At 46.6% G+C, this 21,568-nt stretch overlaps 2 protein-coding genes across 2 annotated transcripts; both read right to left on the bottom strand.

Annotated features, from left to right (window-relative positions):
* Window positions 1-1,724: 1,724 nt before the first annotated feature.
* On the bottom strand, window positions 1,725-3,752 carry PtA15_12A145 (uncharacterized protein; the record flags this gene model as incomplete). The annotated part of the gene is made up of 7 exons (XM_053161725.1): window positions 1,725-2,261; window positions 2,341-2,372; window positions 2,453-2,458; window positions 2,564-3,163; window positions 3,296-3,361; window positions 3,434-3,481; window positions 3,587-3,752. 7 exons carry the CDS (start codon window positions 3,750-3,752, stop codon window positions 1,725-1,727), a joined length of 1,455 nt encoding a protein of 484 aa, XP_053025714.1.
* A 7,398-nt stretch (window positions 3,753-11,150) lies between these two features.
* Window positions 11,151-12,488, bottom strand: PtA15_12A144 (uncharacterized protein; the record flags this gene model as incomplete). The annotated part of the gene is made up of 3 exons (XM_053161724.1): window positions 11,151-11,601; window positions 11,728-11,938; window positions 12,008-12,488. 3 exons carry the CDS (start codon window positions 12,486-12,488, stop codon window positions 11,151-11,153), a joined length of 1,143 nt encoding a protein of 380 aa, XP_053025713.1.
* Window positions 12,489-21,568: the final 9,080 nt, after the last annotated feature.

Below are 21,568 nucleotides of genomic sequence, written 5' to 3'. Positions count from 1 at the left end.
AGAGTCCCTCTCAATGACCGGTCAACCAGTCATTGAGAGGGTGTAGAGTCCCTCTCAATGACTGGTCCGGTCATCAAGAGGTACGAAGTCCTCTTTGATGACCGGTTGACCAGTCATTCATGAGAGGGTGTAGAGTCCCTCTTGATGACTGGTCCAGTCATCGAGAGGTGCAAAGTCCTCTTCAATGACCGGTTGTCCGATCATCGGGAGGTGAAGTCCTCTGGATGGCCTGTCCAAACGGCCATCCAGAGGTTGTTGTGTTGTCTTCGATGACCGGTTGACCGGTCATCAAGAGTTTGTGTAGTACGTGCCATGGGCACATATCACCCAGAAATACAGGTCAGGACCTATATTTCTGGAATGGCAGGGGATATAAATTTTCTGTGATACAGCGTAATGAATTTTACGATATCACTGGCTGTCCCAAACACATATAAATTTGGTGTTATACCCCAAGCACCCCCGGTGATAAGTCGCGCAATTTATAACTGAATTTGGGGCGTCCAAACGGGGCCTATATTTATAGCTTATTATGTGTTTGGTTTCTCATCAACTCAAGTATGTACTTACAAACACTATATATAGTCTATCCATGCTCTGAAATATATTGTGTTTTGAAGAAAGGTTGGACATTCTCTCAATTTTTCTGGTTTTGTTGACCAAGGTCAACTCCATACTTTTCATATCCCTTCCATGAGGTGCATCTTGACATATGTCAGATGAGGCCCAAGGCCAAATCAACCCCTGAAGCCAATACCCTCCAGTAGGGGGTCTAGAAGTTGGGTTAGAGAAAATCCAAGCTCATATTTGGAACCAGAGCACATTCTTGACCCCATCATCCACTGCCCATGGGCCATGACCATTGGCCGTTGCCCTCTGCTACCATGGGACGGGCAGGGAGGGGCCAATCAAGCGCTAGGTCGTTACACAAAGATATCCCGGGCGGAAGTCTATCTCAAGGTTTGGTTCAAAGTTGGGCGTGGTTTCTAGAGTTTGGTGTGAATTTTAAAATAAAGTTAAGTACATAATGAAACCAGAAAATTTGAGAAAAAATCCAAGCATTATTCAAAACACAATATTTCCCTTGGGGGAGTTTTCTTCATCTTACTCAAATACTAGGATTCATAGCTCTAAAATATGTGAGAAGTGAGGTTTGGTTCTTCAACCTTAACTTCTACAATCCTCTTGCCCGCTTTATAACCAACTTTTGGGTGTGTCCCCGCAGTGATCACCTCTATGGCTGACTTGAATCTCAGTGCCTCGCTTCTTGCCGGAGGAGCTGCTTTTGCGGCTCTTTGTTGGCTCTCCGTGCTGTCTGAACGAGCGGAGGGCTGGCATAGCTTCTGATAACTTATGTAACACAGCTCCAAATCTCACAATCAAGGCTGCGCGCTCCCTAAATGGGTTCTGTAAGAAATAGGGGGGTTCACGTAAGGCTGATTTCGAAAATCAGCAACCAAAACCAGCAGATGCAGCTTTTGAAAATCGTGAGGAAGCAAAAAGGTTTGGCTGGGCAGCTCCCCTTTGGAAGCAATCTGCAAGGCATAAAACTTACTCACAGGTGCATGAGCAGAAAAAATCAGCATTGCTTTTTTTGCAACATGAACCCCCTAATGCTGAGGTGAAATAGATGTGCGGAGAATGAAACAAATATGCTGATTTAATTTGAAGCCAAATAACAACAAAAAAAACCCAGCAAATAGGGTACCATATTAAGCAAAATATCATGTCACAGTGTAAAGTTTCTCAGGTTTAAAAAAAATTAGTTTCAGTTCATCGACCCGTACACGTGCCTCGCGGTTTTCAGTGGCCCTGAGACCATTAACAACGTTTTCTATCATCGGTTTGAAATAGGGAAGCAGAGGATATTTTTGATAATGGGCGATTTTTTCAGCGACTAGTTCGTATTTCGCAGGCTGAGCGCTCTTGTTGATATCCGACAAGTGAACCATTGCGATAGAGTTATCGAGATGCCAGAACGAGATTATTTTTTGCGTGGACTGGCCATACTCGAAATAGACTGATTTGATTTGATCAGAGAGCAGCATGATTAGGTTATCAAGCTGTCGGAACCGTTCAGCATCCTTGGTGCTCCAGCTAGAATCTGGAATCTTCACCTCCACATCCGCCCACCAGCCCCAGTGGATGTGATATCGACCCAAGAATCGCACCATACTGTGTAAAATTTTCAAGGACAAGATCTCCATGATCGGAGGCGATGATATGCTGATCTTCCCGGATGACTTGCTGATATCGCTGATCTGTTTCGCCAGGAGCGACAACAAGTTGTCGATTTGTTGTTTATATGGCGATTTACCCACATGATCCGCCAAGAAATACCGTGATGTGAGTCCGTCGAATTCCGCTACCACCTAATTATCGAAGCGACGATCAAACGCAGAAATCTGGTACTTTAGATGTAACCGCTCTAGCCGATGCCACTCGCACAAACCGAAGTCTTATAATAAAAAAAGGAGACCAAAGTGCTTCGAGTTAGGTTCTTGCTGGGTGTCACATCCCAACTTACGGTTTGATGGGAAGTGATTGATGAACGTGAACTCACGTTTGAAGAGCCCCTGGAGCTCTGCAGTGAAAAGGCTTTCTTGAACGGCTTTCTTGAAGTCCGGGATCAAATATGCGTTAGGGATGTCAATATTATCTCTCAGCCCTGGAAACCTGCGCGCGAGGTAGTTGAATATGATTTCAACTCCTTCTTTCTTTTTCAATAGATTTTCGAGCCACTTGGGAGAAGCGAGGTTGTGCCTTTCAAGGATGATAAGAAATTTGACGAGGGCTTCATTCAAATGGTCGACTGCCATCCTTTCGCGGAGAGCGGCCAATATCTGTTGATCAGGTCGAAAATGTATGCTTTTTGATGTCTGCAAAATTTCCACGACCTTTTTGGTTCCCTTCATGAAGTCTGAGGCTACCAGGTCACCATCCTCAGCGTTTCCAAGAAGACCAGTACCCGCCGATTCTTCGAGGTCCGGTGGCTGGTTCATGGAAACTTTCTCCGTAAGACTTTTGACGAGAGGACTGAGATTAGAAATCTCATTGCCAAGATCTTTTGCAACTTCTGCCGTAAACCCAATGGATTCAGGCGCTGAATCTATTTGTATAGGATTTAACACGTCGTTTTGCAGGGCGCTTAAAAACAGTGCAGCTAATGCAAAAAGAAGGCCACGTTAGCTGGATTGGATGTGACAGTGTTGGCATCTCCAATATCATTGTGATTCAGTAAAGTCACAGGTTTGTAAATTCCATCTGAAAATTGATCGGATGGAATCTTCCTTACTTGCTTCTGGCCTTTTGTGATTATGACTTTGACCTCCATGGGAGCCAGCGCGCTCGCCACATATGGCTGAAATATGGTCAATTTCTATCAGTTTCTATCTTCTACAATTTAACGTGGTTTAAAATGCGATAGACTCACAACGACCCAATTCTTGGACAGAACTAAAACTGTTTTGCCACATCTCCGCTGAGGAAGAGCAAATTTTGAGAGGTGAGTTGAATAGAAGCTTGCAGTTAGCTGCCGATGTTCTTGGTCAAAGGAAAAGTATCAGCCACCCTTCTGGCTACTTACACTTTAAGCGCTTTTCGAACTCTGGAAGGTCGTCAGGATGGGTCTCTAGGATTTCTCCAAGCGTTGGAAAACATAAACATTGAGCAATGATCAACCCCAAAAGAACTAAGATTAATGAGTTGAAAGTGTGATAGGCGGAAAGCGTCGAATATGATGCAGCACGCATGCTGTTGGTCGAATCAAGGGCTCAAGTGCGAAGGTTTAATGATTTTTGGAAAAGGAGACACCGGAGGTGGTGGCGGGTGCATTGCATCCACCCGCGAAGATATCAGACGCTCGAATTCTCGAGTCTCGAACCACACACTGGCCGGTTGTGAAGAACACCAGCCTCCAAGATTTGCTGAAATACTTTTCTACCTCCTTGACACACTTTCTAACCTCCTTGACACTCTTCCCAACCTTGACACTCCTTCCAACCTCCTTGTATCACCCCCGTTCTGATGATTTGTATTTGAACCCTCTTTCTGTTCACCCACGTTCTGATGATTTGCTTGAAGTTGAACCCACAACCCCCTGGCATCTTTGGATACAGATTGCGAAATGTGATGTTCAACACAAAATTCGGATTCAACAACAGGTGGCATGATCTGTGTCCTTCCTGGGCTTCTGCAGGGGGACAGGCTCAAATAACCAAGGCCCTCTGCAGTCGGGATGCCATCGCAAAGGGACACTTCGAACATCGCGCCTCCCTCCGGTCGGTGCAACGGTGCAATACATACAACCAGTGTTCTACCACTCCGAGGGTAGGAGGGTGGAACGTTAGCCCTGCCCTAGGATGTCTGTCTCAGAGACGGTTTTGCGGAGGACTAGTTTGTGATAGGCTGGGGGGCCTGGAACAGCCCATACAGCTCAGCAGCAAGCCCCCCGCTTCGGAGGGCGATGGTAGCACAGCCGGCTGGCCCAACAGCCTCGGCAGCTGACAAACATTGAAACACGTGTGGGGTCAGCTTGAGTACGCTCGGTATCGGTCACCGATCTTCAGTGAAGAAAGAAAGGAGCAATCGCGTTTAGGGCTCGGCCGTGGGTCAGGAAGAGGTCCGACTTCACTTATCTGTTCGGTGTTTTGCCGCGGCGACGGGTCAACGCCGGTGATGGGCCAGGTAGGTGCAATAGTACCGAGCCGCCGCCGTTCGGCCGAAATGAGCAAGCCCGCGGAGACTGACACTCTTCGTGGGGCAACAAAGAGATAGCTCAGCTGCCATGCGGCGAGCTCGAAGTCCTTATCGGCTGGGTTTAAGGCGTCTCGAGATGAGTTTTATGAGCCTGTCAGGGCCTGAGCGGGACCGAGCGAACGGACCGGTGGCAGAAGGGAGGAGAGTTGGAGCGGAGGGGTTGGCCAGGGCTGTTGGGTGGTGGTCGGGCGTGGTTGCCGGAGGATGAGCCTGCTGCTGTCGTGGGCATGGCGTATAGATGATGAAAGTTCGACATCTCGTCTTGAGTCTTGGCCCGTCTGCCCGCCGGCGCTGTTGGTGTCCTGAACTTCTGGTTTGCTCACCTCAAGCCCCCCCCCCCCCCCCTACGGCGGGCGGACCCATCCGCCAGATTTGGGTCGGGCCGTCCTGGCATGACGTCGAGCCGCCCTTCAGGTCGGCCTGCCCCGGCCGGGCGGAGGGTCCGAGGGACCCCGCCCGGAGGGCGGAGCGCAGGAGAGGCTTATGAGTTATGTCTTGATTTAAGCAGGAGCAGAAAGGATCTGCTACATATGGTGTTCAAAGTTGGTTTGCATAATTTTATGCATGCATAAATCATAAAACCATAAAAATATTTTGGTGAGGAAATTTTGTATTACATAATCAGACAGTCATATCCCCCGCAAAAAATATTTTATGATATATGCATGCATAAAATTATGCAAACCAACTTTGAACACCATAACTACAAATCTCAACTAATATGAAAAAATTGAATATAACAAGTTGTAGGTTCTGTTCTTGCAAGGAATTTGAGCCACTTATCTATCTTGTAGCCAGAAAACAACTCCTGAAGTCCCAAACAAGTGGAGCCTCATTTGGAAGACTTCTGCATTTTTGATCTTTTGAAAAGGTCAACAGATTGTGATAGAAAAAATCTGAGTAGACCAAATTGTAGAGAAAGAAAAGTAGCATGTGGTACAGATAGGGCATATTGGTGGAGAGGCTGGGGGAGGAGCTATAAATTTTTAAAAACCTCTCAGCCAAATGAACTTTCTGCTCCCGTGTAAAATTTGGGATAATGCGCAAGTCCCTCCCTGCGGGAAGGGCAGCTTTGCCGCCGGCCACAGCAAGCCTCCCACCAGGGGGGACTTTTAAGTTAGAGCCAACCTTGCCTACATGTCATCCAACTGCTTGATCCGTCAGTTGGCTGAAAGTTGGAAAGTCACTTGAAAAAGCAACTTTTTGGACACCACCTGGATGGTCCACCAACCTTGTGCACAGATCATACATAGAAGAGAAAAAAAGAAAGTTGGACTTTGGAGCATTTGCCAGCTCTCTTGAGCAGTGGGAAGGGGGGTACTTAATATCAACTGTGCTGGGACTAGATAACACTGCGGGCATCTCGCTGTTGCTGTGGTCCACAGCAACATCTGACAATTTACCAGGGATTCAAACCCCGTGCAACACTTTGCTACCATGTGTCACCCCCGCATCCTGCCCGCCTAAAACATATGACAGACACCATTTGTTGGCCAAGTACAAGAGGAGTATGTACACACTCCCCCCAATGGCCGGTGCTGACTGGTCATGCAGAGTAATGATAGATACACACTCCCCTGAATGACCAGTGCTGATTGCCATCTGGGGGAGAAGTACTCCTCTTGATGATCACCAAGACTCAAAAGTGGTTGTGAAACCCTTTTGCTAAATGGAGAAGGGGATGATGGAGGTGCAAACTCTGCCCTTCTATACTATCAGATAACAAGACCCACCAAACTAAGCTTGGCAAGTTTTAATCAAGTGATAGGTCTGGTCTAGTTTTAGATGAAGTTGTTTGATGACAGGTACGTGAAAGATGTGAGGGTTTATGATGATGGAAAAGGGTGAAAGTTGACTTGATGTTTCCCGTGGGGGTTGAACACAGGTCCTCAAGAGGGTGATATAAAAAGTTGAGAAGAGTGCTGTGAAACCCCCGCCCTCCCTGGGCTTTCACAAGACAAGATCACATAAGCATAGCCTACATAGTCTCAGCTCTCCCTCTAGGCTCTCCTTCCTAGCTCGGTAGAATTCCTGGACCGCCTTTCATCTCATTCTACCGTGCTAGGTAAGCACTCTCTGTTGTTCTCTCCATCTAATTCTGGATCCACACTTGTATATGCTGATAGAGGAGAATTCCTGGACCGCCTTTCATCTCATTCTACCGTGCTAGCAATACACACCACGGTTCTAGAATTCTCCCTGAAGGTTGAATTTCAACCTTGTTGTACGGACAGCCCAATGGATCAGTGAAGAGCCTACAGGCTCTTACAAGTGCCTAGGCTGAGAAGGGTATATGTCTCAGTTGGGAGTTGAACCAGGAACTGGGTAACTTGTGACAGGTATGTTATATGTCAACCAAGAGATATGAGAGTATGAGAATATGAGAGTGAGCTCAGTGGTTATTGCAGATAAGAGGGATGTGGTGAGGTATAGATGTGATGGTAAGTGTGAAGGTGTTATGTAAATAACTGGGAATACTGAGCTGAGGAAAAAACAACTGGGGGAGAGAGCTCCTTATATAGACAAATGTGAGGGATTTTAGCTACAAGGGGGACCCTGGATGATGGACTTTAGCTGGTGGGCTGTGTACAAGTGGTATCAGAAGATACTAAATACCAGCAAAAAGTGGGGTGATAAATGAAAGATAATGTCATACTAATGCAAGGAGTGCATAAACAAAGCGGGGAAATGTCAAATACAGGGGTACCTCATGCAAGGGGTGCATGAGTGGTGTCAGACTAATGCAAGGAGTGCAGAAATGGGGTCAGAAGACTGCATGCAGCTGCAAGGGGTGCACAAATGAGGCGGGGACATGTCAAATACAGAAGAAATGGGGTTGGTCCCCTGCATATGCAATGCATTTTTTTTTCAGATTTTTTTTCTTGTGCTAGCTTGAGCTAATCAAATCTAAACTAACAATAAGTGAAGCTTCTTCCTTGCTAAAAATTTTCTGACCAACAGGCAGTGTAGTTTGATTTGCGCTAACAGTTAGTTTAGCGTAGTTTGATTTGCGCTAACAAATAGCGTAGCGCAGTTTTCCCTCAGCTAACTGGCAGTGTAACCAAAGATGCATATATTACGCTACGGTTAGCGTGTAATACCCTAATTTAGCGGTTTTTTAGCGCCGCTACGCTAAACTAAAATGTAGCGGGCGGACTATTACAATTACAGCTAACTCAGATTGGGCAAAAAAGTGCAACTTTTGCTACAAATTACAGCTAATTTAGCGTAGCGAGCCGCTAATTAGCTGTAATTTAGCTGTAATTTAGCGGGTTGGTATTACGCTAAAAATTACAGCCCCAGATTATTAGCGACAAGCGCTACAATTTAGTTTTAGCGGCGCAAATTACATTTAGCGTAATACATGCATCATTGGTGTAACGTAGTATGATTTGCACTCACAGTTAAAGTAACTCAAATTAATTTTTGCGTGCAGTTAGCGGCGACTTAACACATGGTACCTGCTGTGGCAGTCACTTGTCAGATATTGGTGGACTGACCTTGCATTGCACGTGACACAAAAGATTGTGAAACTCACATGGTGTTGGGTATGGGAATTAAACCAGGAGCATAGCCAAGGTGACCTCCAGTGCTTTGGAGCTTAACCATTGCGCCAAATCCGCATTGGCAACCGCCGCTGAAACAGTGGCTAGATACCTGTGAGCCGCGCCTCCTGCATACTCACAGGAACAATCACCAGACTGTCACAGACACTGGACCGGGCGCCCTTTTAATCTCAGTTCCCCCGCCCCCTTCTAACTCAGTAGGGAAGTACTAAGACTTCCCGCTACCAGTCCACGTGTGTAATCCGCCGCAGTCCAGCCCTGTCTTTTCTGCTCCAATCCAAATACCCAATCCGAAATCCGCAATCTGCAATCCGTGCATTCTGGTCCGCGTGTAACTTTCCGTAAACTTTTCTTAGCGCGCTCTCCTGACATCATCCTCAGTGCTTATGTCACTGGAATGCACTCTGCCTGAGCCGCTCCGTGCATTCCCGCCCGCGCTATCCCCCAGTGGACATTCTACCACGCTTGCCTATGTAAATCACCACATTGCCCGGGAGGGAGCCTCCTGGCCGACTGCTTTGTACAACAGCCGTCCAGAAGGGATCCCTCCCGAAAGACGGCCCCATACAACAGTCGCCCGGGAGGGATCCCTCCCAGACAACTGCTTCATACACCAGTTGTCCGGGAGGAATCAACAGATACATACAAGAGGCGCCCGGGAGGGATCCCTTCTGGCCGACTGCTTTGTACAACAGCCGTCTGGAAGGGATCCCTCCCGGACGACGGCCCCATACAACAGTCCCCCGGGAGGGATCCCTCCCGGACAACTGCTTCATACACCAGCTGTCCGGGAGGAATCCCTCCCGGACGACAGATACATACAAGAGTCGCCCGGGAGGGATCCCTCCTGGCCGACTGCTTCGTCAAACAGTGGTTCAAGAGGGATCCCTCCCGGGAGACTCTTGCATGTATCTGTGGACCAGGAGGGATCCCTCTGGGCGACTGCTGTATGGGGCCGTTGCTCGGGAGGGATCCCTCCCAGATGGCTGGTGTATGAAGCAGTTGGCCTGGAGGGATCTCTCCCGGGCGACTCTTGTATGTATCTGTTGTCCAGGAGGGATTCCTCCCGGACAACTGGTGTATGAAGCAGTCGTCTGGAAGGGATCCCTCCCGGGCGACTGTTGTATGGGGCCGTCTTCCGGGTGGGATCCCTTCCGGACGGCTGTTGTACAAAGCAGTTGGCCAGGAGGGATTCCTCCCGGGCGACTCTTGTATGCATCTGTTATCCGGGAGGGATTCCTCCCGGACAACTGGTGTATGAAGCAGTTGTCCGGGAGAGATCCCTCCCGGGCAACTGCTGTATGGATGTTGTATGTATCTTTTGTCTGGGAGGGATTCCTTGTCCAGGAGGGATCCCTCCTGGGTGTATGTTGAGCTTAAGGCCTTGTGTGTTTGCTGGAGGGATGCCTCCCAGTTGACAAGGGCACTGGTAATGTATGTACTTAGGTGCCACTGCTGTGCCAGCTGAGCATCTCCAAAGTTAGTGTGGCTAAGCAGAGTCTCAACATACTGCTTAGCCTGAACTGTTGAGTAAATTCCAAATATTCCAGGGTGCACCACCCTGGGATTCATTTTGTATGAAGCTTGTTCTAAGGGAGACTGAACTCAAGTATGCTGCATGTCAACTGACACCAGTTTCTCAAGTTTTTTTTTCATAGTGAGAGAGTCTTTATAAAGACCAGCGAGTGAGTTGGCACACAACATGAGACTGAGTTGAGACTACTGGCAAGCACACCTTTATAAAGACTAGCGAGTGAGTTAGCACACAAAATGAGACTGGGTTGAGACTACCAGTGAGCACACCTGATGTGTGAGATGAGTTGAAACAGAAATGAGTAACTGAATGAATTTCATGAACATGAGATGAGTCAAAGAAATAACAATGAACCTTTATAAAGACCAGCGAGTGAGTGAGCACACGAAATAAGACTGAGTTGAGACTACCGGCAAGCACACCTGATGTGTGAGATGAGTTGAAACAGAAATGAGTAACTGAATGAAGAAAAGAGAAATAGAAAGCAATACACAATTACTATTTAGACTAACATTCAATTAGGTTTCATCTAGGTTTACAACTCCAACTATCACTACATAACCGGATGAAGAGTATGCTAATAATGAAACTCAATATTGGTTGGCTCTCTGTGCTGTCTGAACAAGCGGATGGCTGACATATTGTGTTTTGAATAAAGCTTGGATGATTTCTCAAATTTTCTGGTTTCGTTGACCAAGGGCAACTCCATATTTTTGATATCCTTTCCACATGGTGCATCTTGACAGATGTCAGATGAGGCCCAAGGCTAAATCCACCCCTGGAGCCAATTTCCTCCAGTAGGGGGTGAAGGAGTTGGGTTAGAGAAATACCGAGTTCATTTTCAGAACCAGAGCAGCTTCTTTACCCCACCCACCACAGGCCATGACCATCGGCCGTTGCCCTCTGCCAGTATGGGCCGGGCAGGGAGAGGCCGACTGAGCGCTGGGTCGTGACACAAAGACATCCCGAGCGGAAGTCAACTTCAAAGTTTTGTTTAAAGTTGGGTCTGGCTTTTACAGTTTGGTGTGAAGTTTAAAATAAAGTTACTACATAACAAATCAGAAAATTTGAGGAAAGATCCAAGCATTATTCAAAACACAATAGCTTCTGATAACTTGTGTAACACAGCTCCAGATCTCACAATCAAGGCTGCGCGCTCCCCAAATGGGTTCTGTAAGAAATGCTTAGGTGAAATAGATGTGCGGAGAATGAAACAAATATGCTGATTTAATTTGAAGCCAGATAACAACAAAAAAAAAACCAGCAAATAGGGTACCATATTAAGAAAAAGATCATGTCAAAGTGTAAAGTTCCTCAGGCTTTAGAAAAATTAGTTTCAGTTCATCGAGCCGTACACGTGCCTCGCGGTTTTGAGTGGCTCTGAGACCTTCAACAATGTTATTTATCATCGGTTTAAAATAGGGAAGCAGAGGATATTTTCGATAATGGAAAATTGTTTCAGCGACTAGTTCGTATTTCGCAGGCTGAGCGCTCTTGTTGATATCCGATAAGTAAACCATTGCGATAGAGTTATCGAGAAGCCAGAACGAGATTATTTTTTGCGTGGACTGGCCATACTGGAAATAGACTGATTTGATTTGATCAGAGAGCAGCATGATTAGGCCATCGAGCTCTCGGAACTGTTCAGCATCCTTGGTGCTCCAGCTAGAATCTGGAATCTTCACCTCCACATCCGCCCACCAGCCCCAGTGGATGTGATATCGACCCAAGAATCGCACCATACTGTGTAAAATTTTCAAGGACAAGATCTCCATGATCGGAGGCGATGATTTTTTTTTTTTTTTTTTTTTTTTTTTTTTTTTAAGTGAAATTTGGCCTATGGCATTGCACACTATCTTCCCGGATGACTTGCTGATATCTCCGATCTGTTTCGCCAGGAGCGACAACAAATACTTCACATCTTGATCATATGGCGAATTACCCACATGATTCTGCAAGAAATACGGTGATGTGAGTCGCTCGAATTTCGCTGCCACCTTATCGAAGCGAAGATCAAGGGCAGAAACCTGGTACTTTAGACGTAACCGCTCTAGCCAATGCCACTCGTACAAACCGAAGTCTTATAATAAAAAAAGGAGACCAAAGTGCTTCGAGTTAGGTTCTTGCTGGGTGTCACATCCCAACTTACGGTTTGATGGGAAGTGATTGATGAACGTGAACTCACGTTTGAAGAGCCCCTGGAGCTCCGCAGTGAAAGGGCTTTCTTGAACGGCTTTCTTGAAGTCCGTGATCAAATATGCGTTAGGGATGTCAATATTATCTCTCAGCCCTGGAAACCTGCGCGCGAGGTAGTTGAATGTGATTACAACTCCTTCTTTCTTTTTCAACAGATTTTCGAGCCACTTGGGAGAAGCGAGGTTGCGCCTTTCAAGGATGATAAGAAATTTGACGAGGGCTTCATTCAAATGGTCAAGTGCCATTCTTTCGCGGAGAGCGGCCAATATCTGTTGATCAGGTCGAAAATGTATGCTTTTTGATGTCTGCAAAATTTCCACGATCTTTTTGGTTCCCTTCAGGAAGTCTGAGGCTGCCAGGTCACCATCCTCAGCGTTTCCAAGAAGACCAGTACCCGCCGATTCTTCGAGGTCCGGTGGCTGGTTGGCGCTCATGGAAACTTTCTCCATAAGACTTTTGACGAGGCGACTGAGATTAGAAATCTCATTGTCAAGATCTTTTGCAACTTCTGCCGTAAACCCAATGGATTCAGGCGCTGAATATATTTGTATAGGATTTAACACGTCGTTTTGCAGGGCGCTTAAAAACAGTGCAGCTAATGCAATAAAAAAAAGGCCACGTTAGCTGGATTGGATGCGACACAGTGTTGGCATCTCCAATATCATGGTGATTCAGTAAAGTCACAGGTTTGTAAATTTCATCTGAAAATTGATCGGATGGAATCTTCCTTACTTGCTTCTGGCCCTTTGTGATTATGACTTTGACCTCCATGGGAGCCAGCGCGCTCGCCGCATATGGCTGATATATGTTCAATTTCTATCAGTTTGTATCTTCTACAATTTAACGTGGTTTAAAATGCGATAGACTCACAACGACCCAATTCTTGGACAGAACTGAAACTGTTTTGCCACATCTCCGCTGAGGAAGAGCAAATTTTGAGAGGTGAGTTGAATAGAAGCTTGCAGTTAGCTGCTGATGTTCTTGGTCAAAGGAAAAGTATCAGCCACCCTTCTGGCTACTTACACTTTAAGCGCTTTTCGAACTCTGGAAGGTCGTCAGGATGGGTCTCTAGGATTTCTCCAAGCGTTGGAAAACATAAACATTGAGCAATGATCAACCCCAAGAGAACTAAGATTAATGAGTTGAAAGTGTGATAGGCGGAAAGCGTCGAATATGATGCAGCACGCATGCTGTTGGCCGAATCAAGGATTCAAGTGCGAAGGTTTAATGATTTTTGGAAAAGGAGATACCGGAGGTGGCGGGTGCGTTGCATCCACCCGCGAAGATATCAGACGCTTGATCAATTCTCGAGTCTCGAACCACACACTGGCCGGTTGTGAGAACACCAGCCTCCAAGATTTGCTGAAATACTTTTCTACCTCCTGACACACTTTCTAACCTCCTTGACACTCTTCCCAACCTTGACACTCCTTCCAACCTCCTTGTATCACCCCCGTTCTGATGATTTGTATTTTGAACCCTCTTTCTGTTCACCCCCGTTCTGATGATTGGTATCTTGAAGTTGAACCCACAACCAACTGGCATCTTTGGATACAGATTGCGAAATGTGATGTTCAACACAAAATTCGGATTCAACAACAGGTGGCATGATCTGTGCAAGGGTGAAACAGCTTCGCTGCAAACAGCGCAGCGAAGCGGTCAGCGCAGCGGTTTTTGGGCCCGCTGCGCTGCGCTGACATTCAGCGGGTGGGGCGCTGCGCTAAGCGCTGATAGTTCTCACCGGAAAAAAATGTTGATAATTAGCGCGCTAAATCAGCGGTCTGTCAGCGGCAGGACCGCTGCGCTGACACTTTTTCCAGCGGAAAAACCGCTAAATTCAGCGCAGCGCAGTGGTCCAAAACCGCTGATTGGAGAGCCATGGGGTCGGACATGACTGCTGATCTAAGTACAACATTAGAAAAAAAACCGATGAAAAAAAGCAATAAAAATGAGGAGTGAGAAATAATAAATATAAATGAGGAAGAGGAAGACAATAGGCTACTTTTTTGGGGGTTTTGGCGGGTTGGAGGGGGAAGAATCATCATACTTTTTGAACTTTGGGTTTTTCCGTGCACTGTCGATGACTTTCTGGCAGTCTTCAAATTCTCCACCCATCCTGACACCATTCACAAGCCACATGTGGCTGCTTATGCAACGCTCGATTGTGCGTGCGGCCAGCCCTGACCTACCTGTGGCACATACTTGTGCAGCCGCTGAGAACGTCCGCTCGACACTCGCCGAGCTCGCTGGACAGGCCAGGAAATCACGGGCCAAGGATCCCAAAACGGGAAAGTCCTTGCAATGAATCTATGTAGTGTGGATTAAAATTAAGATTAGCTAAGGACCAAATAATCGGCATTGAATAAAAAATGAGCCTCACCTTCCACCAAGCTAAGGCACAACCCTTCTTGTCCATGGGAAAATCGCCATTAGTGTAGCGCTCGATCTCGGTGTTCATTTGGATGGCTTGGGAATTCTCGGGATAAAAGTTAAACTTGTCGCCATCGCTTTCAGAATCCACATTGGTGGGGCTGCCATTTGGATCAGAGCGACTATCTTTTGGAGGTGATATTGGTTCAAGCGACTTCAGGTGAATTTCACGTTCCTCAAATGTTTCTTGGATGAGCTCAGTGATCCGTGTAATGTGAGCTTCAAAACGTTTGTTGAATAACATCATACGCCATGCGGGATGTAGGAAAGTAGCGAGTATGATTGTGTCACAGTTGAGGGCTAGATCGAGGTACTTTTTTGTGATCTTGAGCATTGGCTCAAACATTGGCCGAAGGGAGGTATTCGCGGCAGCTGCGGCATGCTTCTGTTTGTCAAGAAAGTCTTCTAATCAAACATATTCGTACAGTACCATCGCGAGTTTAGCATAGTCCCCCTCCATTCGCTTCGTCAACTCAAGGAATTCCTGATTTGAATTTGTCAAGGTTCAAGTTATTCAGTTAATCAAGATTACCAAGGAAGCTGAAGGGCTGAAGACAAGAACAAAATAAACTTACCTTCAATACACTATTGAGGTTATTTACTTCCTCCCACTCGTTGGCATTCAAACTATAGGACCTGAAGAAGTGGCCGGCAGGCGATTTTCCTGCGTGCTTCTCGTCCTCATTTTCAAGAAGTTGCTTGATGACTTTCCTTCCTTCGTAAGCTCGTTGTCGACTGTCAAAAGCAATATTCCAGCGGATCCCGTAATCGGCAATGAGACCTCGTCCTTTATAGCCCAGCTTGGAAGCCCAAAGTTTCCATTCTGCTCGCTTTTGGGGAGACGAAGCGATTCGACGGCAGATGTAATCAATCTGATAACAACATAAAGAAACACGGTGAATATTGGGTGATTGTTGAGACAATTGGAGGATAGCTCACCTTGTTCAAAGTGAATACAATACCGGTCTCATCGCCCGGATCCTCTTCATCATCGTCCCAAACCCATCTGGCCTGAGCCGTTCCTTTCTCGGCATCCTCAGGTTCCACCCATTCTTCATGTAAATCTACCTTGTCGTGAACTTCGACAATCTCGAGATCGCTTGTATCTTCAGGCTCATCCACCTCGATAATCGGACTGAGAACTGGAAACGGATGATCGTCTTTTTCGGGGCGAACAGCGTTTGTTGATACTTTGAGCGCCTTCAATCCAGCACCTAGGATAAGTGCTAATACGTGACAAACACATCGGTGGTGATTGTTCTCAACGTCCCAGCGTGTTCCATCGAACTCACGAAAAATCACAGCTACACCCTTCGCCATTGTGAAGTTGTTACTTCCAGAATCAGTCGTCTGCGCCAGGATGTAATAGATTTTATTTGAAGTAAGCGACAATGAATGAAACTGGTGTAATCCAAACGTGAGAAAAATCTACTTATCTTTTGATGAAGGCCATGTTTGAGAAGTACGTTGGCAAAGGGATGGGCCAGATTGTCAGCCTTAGAGTCATCACAGCTGACCTAAAAGCTGCCTGTTCTACCTTTGTTACATATAAATTACTTTATATCTTTTTCATCTTAAGAGATAACCTTGTTTTGACTTCAGATTCTGTTTCCTCATGCAATTTTGACCCTAGTTACAACTTATCAATTCATTGTAACTATACTCCTTCCCTGAGTTACTGAGTTGTGGCGCGCTTGCGCAGTTGTGACGTGTCAGCACTACCTGGCGCGCCAAACCACATGTACATATGTAAATTACATAAGCAAACTGTGAAAATTTTCGTAGTCAGAATCCCCCTTGCCTGAGGCGGATCCACAGACTTCAGCACACCAGAACCACCACCCAGATAACCCCAGGATCACCACCAAAGAGCCTACTCTACTCCCAGTATACCTACCGTCACAGGCGCCTAGGATATTGACAGTAAGTAACCTCTTTCACTGAACCTTGATTATCTCAGAGGTACAACTCTGTGTCTTGCTTGATCTGCCTTTTCTTCTTGCTTTGCCTCCTCCTTGATCACAGGGCTGTCCCTCCAATTCTACAGGCCTTTGCCTCTATCTTGATCACAGGGCTGTCCCTTCAATTCTACAGGCCTTTGCCTCTATCTTGATCACAGGGCTGTCCCTTATAATCACTTGGCCTTTGCCTCAAAATCTAGGTTGCAGGGCTGTCCCTCAGGTTTCCCATTAAGAACCTTGACTGTCCAGAGAGAAGTCTAAAAAACTGTGGCTGGATTAAACTTATCTAATCCAGATACCCTCCTGAGAGGAAGCTGTAGCACTTCTAGCGCAGATTAGCAGCACTCTTCTGAAGAGTAGCATTGCCAGTGGACGTGCATTCCCACTAGAATAACCTAGTACTTCTCTTCTATCTTATCCTGCTTGGTTTCTTTCTCTCTCTTTCTCTTTTTCTCTTACAGTTGTATTTTCTTTATCCCAAGAAATCAAACTGTTGTCCCCCATTTCTTGTGTCCTGCTGTCACTATAGAGACTCAGGCTCACACAGATACTTCCCGTTGTGATGCCACGCAACGTACTTCATTGAGAGATGTTCACACACAAATTTCCACTGTTGATTGATATAACAGACTCCTATCCCGACAAACGCTTTATGACTACCCTTAGTGGTCCAGACATCCGAGACAAGGGATATTTTTGAGTTTGATTCCTAATTCAAAGTTAAACAGAATCACGTTAGTCACAAAAAGGAAATAAAATGAAAAACAAAATTAAACCCAAACACACAATGATAGCTTTGATGACTTGGGTACGCAGCTCCAGGTACAGTTGACGAGCTTGAGTGGCTGCCCAGATCCGAGAGTGTAGCTGAGAGTTGTGGAGTGCGTGGTCAAAAGCAACACGGAGGTGGAAATCCTCGATTCTGATCCAAGGCAGCGACTGTCGTATGATCCAAGCAACAATCAGCTTATTCAAAGTATTGTTATCAAATTTCCCTTTGGTTGCATATGCAAGCAGAGTGCCGGCACTGGATTGGTTTTCTTGTGCCTTTTGAACAGCAAGCTCGGAAACAGATGGCGGAAAGTGACCTCCAGCTTTGATGGCCTTCGCCCGTCCTTTGCAAGCCGAGCGAATTGACCCCTTAATATTTGCCCCGTCTCGATGAGCCTTGAGGTTGTAATATGAACCACCTGAGGCAACATATTCCTTGTTGCACCAACGGCAGGCCCAGGAGGTGGCTTCTGAATCCTGAGGGGTTTGAGTGTTGAGGGTCAGTATTTTCACTCTTGCAGGTGAAATACAAATGTCAGAAAAACAACATACCTGCTTGGGACCAAGGCCCGGAGGATGAAAGTAGAGTTTACAGTGATCATATCCATCCTTGTCTTTATTGGGGACCTTCTTCTTTCCAGGAGCACGGCGGTTTTCATCGTCCGAATCCTGAATCGTATCAACATGAATCACTTGGCCTGTACGTCGGGAGGTTTGCCTCACTCCTGCAGCTCGAACTTCCTTATCGGTGGAATCTTCAACATTCTTTTTTTTTGATTTGGTACTGGTTTGTGCTGGTGCATCAGAGAATGAAGCGGCGGGTCGACGAGTTTTGGTTTGAGTCAGAGTTGGGATAAAGCCAGGTCAGGTGCTAGGAGTACGAATGCGGCTGGATTCCTGGCGGGTGGATTGGGGGACATTGGTAGGATCATCAATCGTGTTAGGAGGGGTGCAAGGGCAATCCTGGTCTTCAATATCTTCACTAAGTCCGTTGTCTTCAGCCATGGTGATGAGGATAATCAGAGGAAGGCAGGTCGGCTAGGGGTCGAATACGTGGAAGCCAAGCGGGATAGCACTTGGGCCACGTGCGTGGCACTGCGGAAAAAATGCGCTGCGCCTCACTGACAGCGGCGCTTCCGCTGCGGCAGCCGTCAGCGCTCACAGCGGAAACAGCGCGCTGACAGCTGAAATAGCGGTCAGCGGCAATTCAGCGCAATTTCCGCTGCGCTGCGCTTTTTGTCAGCTTAAGCGCTCATTTATCCGCTGCGCTAACGCTGATCACCGGAAATTGTCAGCGGTATAACGCTGAAATCAGCGTCAGCGCAGTGGCCAGACCGCTGCGCTAACGCTGATTGGGCTGGAGAATCAGCGGTGGACCGCTGCGCTGCGCTAAAAGTGCCGCTGATGTCAGCGCAGCGCAGCGGTTTCACCCTTGATCTGTGTCCTATGGAGGCTCTGGAGCGACAATCTGGACAGAATTCCTGAAATTATGGTGAATTCGTCTCAAACTGGCCAACTCACCTGCCAAAGCGGCCAGGATGGTGCCTGCTGGCCAGGCATATCTGGCCATTCATGATGAGCGCAACCCACTGTCAAAATAGACAGAACAACGAAACCAACAAACCAGGCATGGAGATGCCATTATAGCCATATTCTGCTTTGTTCCTCCTTCCATCACAAATTGTCTGTATAAGCCACCATAGAAGGAGGAACTAATATGAAGCAGAAATGTGTCACTGATTGGTCATTGAAGGCTCTAAGTGTTGTGCCGGTCATCAAAGGTACTCCACTCAAAGACTGATTTTACCAGTCATTGAGAGTACTCCTCTCAAAGACCGGAGGGAGTACAAAATCCCCTTGATTTCCGGTCTATACCGGTCAACTGGGGAGGAGATGAACCTCTCAATGAACGGTCTATGTATACCGGTCATTGAATGAGTAGATAACCCCTTTGATTACCGGCCATGCCCGCCATTGAGGGAGTATGTAAATATCCCTCTCATGATCTGTTATGCCAGTCATTGCGGGGAGCTCTTGATGAGTGTTCTGGTCATCAAAAGCTCTGCTATTGAGGTACGAATGATGTACTCCCTCAATGACCATGGAAGACCTGTCATTGCCGCCGGTCATGGAGAGAATTTTGCTTTTAAACCTCTCAATGCCCGGCATAAACTGGTCATCGAGAGCTCGCCTCGATGACTGGCAAAGTTTATACCGGTCATCAAGAGCTCCCCTCGCTGATTGGCATAGTTTAAGCCGGTCATTGAGAGGTTTACGCACTCTCTCAATGACCGGTCTGCTCCGGTCATCAAAAGGTTGGTTAAGGTATGCCTCGGTGTCAGCCTTAGAGTCATCACAGCTGACCTAAAAGCTGCCTGTTCTACCTTTGTTACATATAAATTACTTTATATCTTTTTCATCTTAAGAGATATCCCTGTTTTGACTTCATATTCTGTTTCCTCATGCAATTTTAACCCTAGTTACAACTTACCAATTCATTGTAACTATACTCCTTCCCTGAGTTACTGAGTTGTAGCGCCCTTGCGCAGTTGTGACGTGTCAGCGCTACTAGGCGCGCCAAACCACATGTACATATGTAAATTACATAAGCAAACTGTGAAAATTTTCGTAGCCAGGATCCCCCTTGCCTGAGGCGGATCCACAGACTTCAGCACACCAGAACCACCACCCAGATAACTCCAGGATCACCACCAAAGAGCCTACTATACTCCCAGTATACCTACCGTCACAGGCGCCTAGGATATTGACAGTAAGTAACCTCTTTCACTGAACCTTGTTTATCTCAGAGGTACAACTCTGTGTCTTGCTGGATCTGCCTTTTCTTCTTGCTTTGCTTTCTCCTTGATCACAGGGCTGTCCCTCCAATTCTACAGGCCTTTGCCTCCATCTTGATCACAGGGCTGTCCCTTCTTATCATCAGGCCTTTGCCTCAAAATCTAGGTTCAGGGCTGTCCCTCAGGTTTCCCATTAAGAACCTTGACTGTCCAGAGAGAAGTCTAAAAAACTGTGGCTGGATTAAGACTTATCTAATCCAGATACCCTCCTGAGAGGAAGCTGTAGCACTTCTTGCACAGATTAGCAGCACTCTTCTGAAGAGTAGCATTGCCCGTGGACGTGCTTTCCCACTAGAATAACCTAGTACTTCTCTTCCTTCTTATCCTGCTTGGTTTCTCTCTCTCTTTCTCTTTTTCTATTATAGTTGTAATTTCTTTATCCCAAGAAATCCAACTATTGCCCCCCCATTTCTTGTGTCCTGCTGTCACTATAGAGACTCAGGCTCACAATTGGGGGCCTCATCGGGAAATATACTCACCTTTTCATAATTCTAGACTGCTATAAAGCCAAAAGACTGATCCTCCTGACTAAATCAAACAAAAAAAACTCTAAAAATTCGAAAAATCACCTTAAAAATTTTTTCTACATATCTTACTAACGCTGAAATTCTTCTAAAATCATCCAAAATTGCTTTTACATTGATAAATTTCCTAACTGAACCCTTGAAAATTTTTTTTTACGTCCTGTGTACTCGTGAAAGTGCAGAACTGCGACTCCTCCGCGCCGCTATTTATCCCTTCGTCGGACTTATCCTCCCCAGAACCCTCTATATCTTCGGATCAAGAAGAGATAGAGAAAAACGGAGTATGCTCAAAAGATTCTCCTGCTTCTTAACTATAATTGCCGCAATTGACCGTAAAAAAATTCGTAACGGCGCAGACTAGCGCAGAAGACGAAAATTGCGACGACAACCGCATAACTGATCCGAAAGAAGGAAACTGGATCAATAGTTCCTCTTGGACCCCTATTGCTACTACTAAATACCCAAAAGTCCGTCGCCGCAAGGTCACCGCCGCTGTTAATATCTCTGATTGGACCTCAAAATCCGCCGCGAAACCCAGCGCAAAGGAAACTAAGAAAAAAACCTCTACTACGACGCGTAAAAGTAAAAGGTTATCTTCTAAACCTAAGTCCCAAGGTATTTTAACCTTGAATTAATTCTTAAAAACTTTCTCTTTCCGCTTAAATTAACCTCTCTTACTCCTTATCACGATGCCTCCTCACCTTAGAAATGGCCGAGACCTCTCCGAAGAGCTCCGCCACCGGTACCGCCTTAGCCCAGCCGCCGAAGAACGGCTTCGAAGGGCTAGAAGCAGCCTTGCCACCTCTACAGGAGGATTTCCTCAAGCTCCCGGAAGAGGAGCCGCTCCCCCCAGATACCGGGATCCCTCCGGCTCTATACCAGCCGAGAGAAACGTCCATAGCTCTAGCGTCGAGCAGATCCACGCCGGTTCCACGGCCTGTCGACAGGGAACAAATAGATTTGACGGTGAACC

Source organism: Puccinia triticina, chromosome 12A (genome assembly GCF_026914185.1).
Source record: "Puccinia triticina chromosome 12A, complete sequence".
Lineage (NCBI taxonomy): Eukaryota > Fungi > Basidiomycota > Pucciniomycetes > Pucciniales > Pucciniaceae > Puccinia > Puccinia triticina.
This window is presented reverse-complemented; position numbering and strand designations above follow the sequence as displayed.